This window comes from Pygocentrus nattereri, chromosome 16 (assembly GCF_015220715.1).
Source record: "Pygocentrus nattereri isolate fPygNat1 chromosome 16, fPygNat1.pri, whole genome shotgun sequence".
Lineage (NCBI taxonomy): Eukaryota > Metazoa > Chordata > Actinopteri > Characiformes > Serrasalmidae > Pygocentrus > Pygocentrus nattereri.
In genome coordinates this window covers 28,952,896-28,959,027 of record NC_051226.1, presented here as the reverse complement: position 1 = coordinate 28,959,027, position 6,132 = coordinate 28,952,896, and the positions used below count along the sequence as shown (strand labels likewise).

At 42.4% G+C, this 6,132-nt stretch overlaps 1 protein-coding gene across 2 annotated transcripts; it reads right to left on the bottom strand.

Annotated features, from left to right (window-relative positions):
- Nucleotides 1–2,285: 2,285 nt before the first annotated feature.
- hmgb3b (high mobility group box 3b) lies at nt 2,286–5,458 on the bottom strand. Of its 2 annotated transcripts, none has more exons than XM_017705338.1 (5): nt 5,373–5,458; nt 3,982–4,179; nt 3,728–3,867; nt 3,425–3,599; nt 2,286–3,223 (listed from the first exon to the last, which is right to left on the bottom strand). In XM_017705338.1, exons 2-5 carry the CDS (start codon nt 4,129–4,131, stop codon nt 3,080–3,082), a joined length of 609 nt encoding a protein of 202 aa, XP_017560827.1. In that variant the 5' UTR covers nt 4,132–4,179; nt 5,373–5,458; the 3' UTR covers nt 2,286–3,079. The 2 variants fall into 2 exon arrangements, with proteins under 2 accessions (XP_017560827.1, XP_017560828.1); XM_017705339.2 differs by lacking the exon at nt 5,373–5,458 and adding an exon at nt 4,562–4,693.
- Nucleotides 5,459–6,132: the final 674 nt, after the last annotated feature.

Here is a 6,132-nt window from a genome sequence, read left to right as displayed (position 1 = left end):
TGTATATATTGTGGATTTTACAAATGCTTTGAAAGCGGAATCACATTTTAGGTCCGGAACTACCCGTTTTGTTGATTGGGACTTTTGGGGTAACTTCCACAGCTGATTGTCATATTGGCCTTGGCTGATTGGCTGAGCATCTCCTGCTGCACACTGCTAGGTTAGAAAATTGCATTTGAATTCTGTCACGTCTTAGAAATATTACATTTCCTTCAGGAAAGGCAAATCTAGTTTAGTATTAAATTTGTATCGTAATACATTTTTAAAAACAAACACACCTCTGCTTTGAATGTAAGGATTTAGGTACGTTTTTTAGTCCGTATAGAATCTTTACATTATATGGCAGGTCTGTTAACTTTAAAACATATCATTCATAAAAATGACAAGCTATTTTGGCACCTTTATTTTTATGGCCGCAGGCAGCTTTTGAGCTTGTACATATAATGAGAGATGAATGAGAGGAGGCTATAAGGCCTGCACCTTTACAGATGTCATGGTGTGATGGACAGACACCAGGTGAATGAGATGAGAGCAGGGGTTTATGGGGAATGTGCTACACAGCTAACTGGCTGGGAGAATGACAGGGTGCAGCTTGTGCCCTCCTTAACCACCACAGCTATGGAACTAGAGCAAGGCCTGGCAGTTTAACAGAGTCTGAATCCATAAAGATATGCGTTTTTGGAGGAGCTATGATTCTAAGCTCACAGTGAGCAGGCTCAGCCATAACTTAAATCAATGTTCTCACTGTTGATTTTTTTTTTTTAAATAAGTATTATAAAAAGTAATTCTTGAAATACACAGACCACATGAATGACCCAATTTCTGGTTTTCAGTCTGATGTCAAATGTCCAAGGTGTTAAATTCAGAGCTTTTAAAAGGAATATAATAGGGGTCAGATGTGCTGGTGGGTGGGTGAAGAAATCCAGTGCTGCAGGGTTACAAGCTCTGCAGCATGCCTTGTCCAGAAAAGTCTGTTGTGTCAATGCTGCACTGTCCTGTCTGTTTACTGTGTAATGTCTGCTTATTGTATTTAATATATTGTTTCTAGCTTAATTTTTTTTGTTTGCACACCATGTCCGTACATTCGCGCTCTGTACTTTTTGTTCCTTGTTGCACAGTGTTGTTCCTAGAGGAACGTAGTTCCACTCCACTGTGTACTTGCATATAGATAGAATGGCGATAAAAGCCTCTTGACTTGACAAACCCACAACCATCCACCCAGGAGCTATTGGAAAAGTCTACAACAAAAACAACAAAAAGTTAGAGGTCAAGCTGTAGCTAGATAACTAGTTATGGGACCCAACAGACTGAGCTCAAGAAACAAAATTTAAAAAAAAAAAAAAAAAAAAAAAAAAAAAAAAAAAAAAAAGCCACAGCTGTTCATTGCAGCCACTTAAACAACGAACGCAAGACACTGGCAAATGGGAATGACTTTGCCTAGCCTAATAAATGCTTATTTCCTTAACAGGTGTTGGTGGGTGGTAGGACAAAGGAATGAGAAAGACATACACTATCAACATTGCTGTTCTCCGTCACACACGCACCAATAATACCTGCAAGTATTAGACATCTGATGAAGCTCCTTTGCTGAAAGCTCGTGAGACATCTTGTGGTTCATTGCTGCTGTTGCATGAAACGGTCAGCGATTCTTGAATTTACACAATTCACAGGTCTCGGTAAGCAGACCACAGGACCCCTGTTGACTAGATATTATTTGAATGTTGGAAAACTGCACATATGCCTGACCAATAGGATACACCAGATGTGTCCACTCTTATCCACAAAAGGGCCAATGTGGCTATGGATTCTCATTCCTGCAGTTTGAAGACACTAGAAGTGGTACTTCCCTACTCAGACACACCCACAAAACCTGGCAATTAACAGGTTAATGTAATGAGGTCAGTTTGAACAGGTGAATCACCAGACTCTGTTGGACACCGAGTTGTGCACCCCTGGCCTAGTTCCAACCACAATCTGCAATACTTACTCTAGATCATCATCATCATCATCATCATCATCATCATCATCATCTTCAGAAGTTCTTGACTGGCAGGATCAGAGGCATTAGTGTTAGATAAAGCAAATAAGCAGCAGCTTGAAAAGGAACTCTGCAGGAAAGATCTCCAGGAAGAGGGTTGGTGACAACTGCTCCAACTATGGCAAGGTGGACCTACAAAGCAGGAGTTTTTGAAAGTTGCCAGTACATCCAATGAAACACTACCATTAAAATAACTACTATCTAGTGCCACACTTTAAGGATCATACCAAATGAATTACCCACATAATTTCCAGTACCATTAACATAACTTTATTACCATAAATAGCCATACAACAGCATCAAATCAATAAGCAAACACCATTTTAATCCAAACACCACTCACACATTTGACGTTATTACATAAAAGTCACATCACACACTACATCTAAAAATGCTGTCATTTTAAATCACAGTGTTATCTAGGCATTTAAAATAACCCAAATAAATCAAAGCACAAACAAGGGCTTTATGCATCTAGAGGTGCTATACGTATTCTCCTCTGGGCAAAGCCAAGGCCCACACAAAAGGCTCAATAGGTCTATCCGAAATTATACAAAAAGAAACCTGGACAAACAGCTTTCAATGCTTTACATAGTGGAACTGTGCTGACCAGAAAACAACTGCTATTCAGCCTCTCGTAAATCTTCAAGACTCAAAACCCTGACTTTTGCTACTTCTTTCTACCAACCTTGAATTGTGCAATTTGAAGCTGGGAGAATAGAAAAATAAAATGGAATTTCTAAGTTAAGAACCACAGAAACACAACCTTAAACAGCTTAACATGTATATTCTTACTCAACTTATTGCTGAATAGCAAAGACAATATACCCCTTCTTTTGCAGTACACTTAAGATGTTGGTGGGGGGGGGGCGCATAAGCAAAATCAGTATTTGAAAATAATCAATCTTAGCTTGCACAGATTGAGAATCTCTGTGGGTGCTAAGAGTATGGCCTTTTAGCTAGCACCTGGCAGACCTTATCTGAAATCAAACTGGCAGTGATTGTATACCTAATCTGATAACAGGATAGTTGCAAAGTCCTTTAGTCATCATCATCATCCTCATCCTCCTCTTCTTCGTCTTCCTCCTCATCCTCTTCATCGTCATCGTCATCATCTTTGGATTTTGATTTGCCTGCTGATGACCCACTGCCTGCTTTACCCTTCGCCTTGTAGTTGTTCATGTCCTGAAAGAAAGGAAAAGCTTAGATCATCTACCTCTACAGTGAAACAGCTTGGACCATCACAAGCTACTGGCAGCTGGAAGTCACTGGTAGTAAGTAACAGGTCATAACCCTGAGACTCAACGGGGACTGCCTTGCTAATTGCCTTGCCTCAAGCTAATCCGTCCATTTACATTTCACAACAGAATTAGGTTCAAACCTCACCTTCTGATACTTGTCCTTGAGTTTGTTGGCCTGTGAAAGGAAGGGTTGTTTCTCAGAGTCCGACATATTGTTCCACATCTCACCAAGTTTCTTGGCTACATCACCAATACCCATGCTGGGGTGCTGAGCCTTGATACTGGGCCTGCGCTCGGCACAGAACAAGAGAAATCCTGACCTTTTAAAGAAAAGAAAATAAACGAAAAGTACAGTGATTATATTAAAAACCACAGGCATGTAATGACTGCTCATTTGAAGTGTTATTTTGGTACACATCTTTATCCTATTTACTAGCAGAACACATACGGCGGCCTCCTAGGTGCATTGGGGTCCTTCTTCTTTCTGCCCCTCTTGCCTGGGTTGTAGTTCATCATTTCTTGGTCATAGCGAGCCTTATCTTGCTTTGCCAGGTCTTCAAATTTTGTCTTTTCTTTTGGGGACATAACCTGGAATATATGGCAGACACACAAGTTAATGCAAATAATTCCATGCTTTAAATACAGCTTTCTTTAGCTCTGGGTTTTTGGATACACATTTCGCTACAGAGTAAATGCACCTACCTTCCATCTCTCTGAACACTTCTTGGAGAATTCTGCAAAATTGACAGAAACACCAGGGTTTTTCTTGTTGTGCTCCTCACGACAGGTCTTCACAAAGTAGGCATAAGCAGACATCTTGCCCTTTGGCTTTCCTGGGTCACTTTTGGCCATCTTGGAGGCTGGTTGACTTCCACTTGGACCACTTTAATATTTTTACTCCTATAAAAGAGTTGTCAATTACAAGTAATTCAGTAGGTCCAGTTCCACAACACGTTACAGCAATAATTTACTGTATTATTACAAATCAAATCAGTCACCTTCACAGACCCCCCCCCCCCCCCGAATAAATAAAAAAGTAAAATGATGTACACCACGCCGTTATGAAAAGCTAAACTACTGCACTAAACGTTTAATCTAAACGCTAAATACTTTCAAACGAAGACGGCGAGGCAGCTGAGGTGTTGACTATGGGAATTATTCATCTTCCATTTTGTGAAATGCAAAGTCATGGCAAACATTTACATTAAATGCCCATTAACGCCCATATAAATTATTCCCTAAATTAAAAATGCTCGAACACTTTAATCGCAACCCAAGTCACCTGCAGTCGACTGCTAACCAACACAAGGTTTACAGGCAGCTCTGCTTCTCGCCTCCTCTGAATAGACAGGACTCCATTCATTAAAATGGCCTCTCCAGCGCGCTCGGGAGAAAGGCTTAGGGAATGGCTAACAAAGCCTCTCACACACCCCCTTCACACGCACCGGCCCGGTGGACCAAAGTCTTTTTCACGCGTTACGAGAATTTATGAGCACGTCGCAGACGCCAGGACGCGATACGCTACCCACCGCGTATAAGAAGCAGCTGCAGAAACAGTTTCTCCAAAGTTTGGCCGGTCCAGCCCGCGGACAACAAAAGGCAGAGTAAACCAGCCATGACCGCCGCCGTCGCGCGTCAACCGCGCTTTAACACCTCACGGCCTTTTAAAACGAAAGCCAGTAAAACGGTAAAACAACGCTATTTTGCTGGGTGTCAAACGAAGAACTTTATCGACCATTTAAGGTAAAACGTCACGGCCTAAACCTTCTGTCACGCGGGGCTTTCTGTTTTTTTTTGTTGTTGTTTTTTTTTTACATTGCCAGCCATTTTAAAAACAACGTTCGCCACACTACGTCGTTTAAGTAGTTTCATTCGACATAAACACCCCGCAGTGTAGGACTGCGCGCACAACAGAAGCGCAATAATCCGTTTTAATGTATTTTATCTCAACTCCAATAATAGAGAGAGACACGCGCGCGGGAACCGATGTGCCTCAAAACACAAAACGAAGGAACAGACGCCGAATAAAGCGCAGACGACTGCACGAAGACTGCGAGGAGTTATTTTAGCCGTTATTCAGCGTTTCTGCTCACCAGCGCTGATCGGCCGACCGCGTATCTCCTCCGTGCTCTCGCTGAGACTTCACGCTTCCTTCTTGCGCAGCCTCGCGCTATCTCACCACGAGACCCTCCTGATTGGCTCGCGCCACCGCGCGTTCAAAACAACCTCCGCTACCGCGGATTGGCTGCAGCGGCGCGCACGGTCACCGCTTCCTTTCTGTGATTGGACAGAAAACACAAAGTCGCCGCCCACTGTTTAAATACCGCGCGGGACGGCCGTGAAAACACTGGACTGGGCGAAGGCGCGAGTGAGCGGTGGGATCGTCGCACACCATGAACACGCCAAACCGAACAGATCCCGCGTAATAACACTGTAAGGAGAACTTTTAAAGGTCGAGCGACCGAATGCTTATTTAAGCGGAGCTCGGCGGGCGGTGACTACAGATTATCTCTTGACACTCAGCACGTGAATCTCGTCGCTGTTATTTATTAGAAAATACAGATTTTTTAAATTTGCTGTGAAAAGCCCATCAAAATTCCACCGGGGTCTTTTCCAGGTTACTAATTATAAAACACCATATATTCTAATGTATAGAATATACAGATAGAAGTGCAGACATAAAGCTGAAATCCAATACATTTTCCAGAAATTTTGCGCAATTCAGTCGCTAAGATACACCAGCCGGCTACTTCATCATGCGCTCTTCCTTGTTTCTACATTTTATCAGCTCCACTCACCATATAGGTGCAGTTTCTACACTTAGAGTACAGTTCATGTTTCCCTGCATACTTT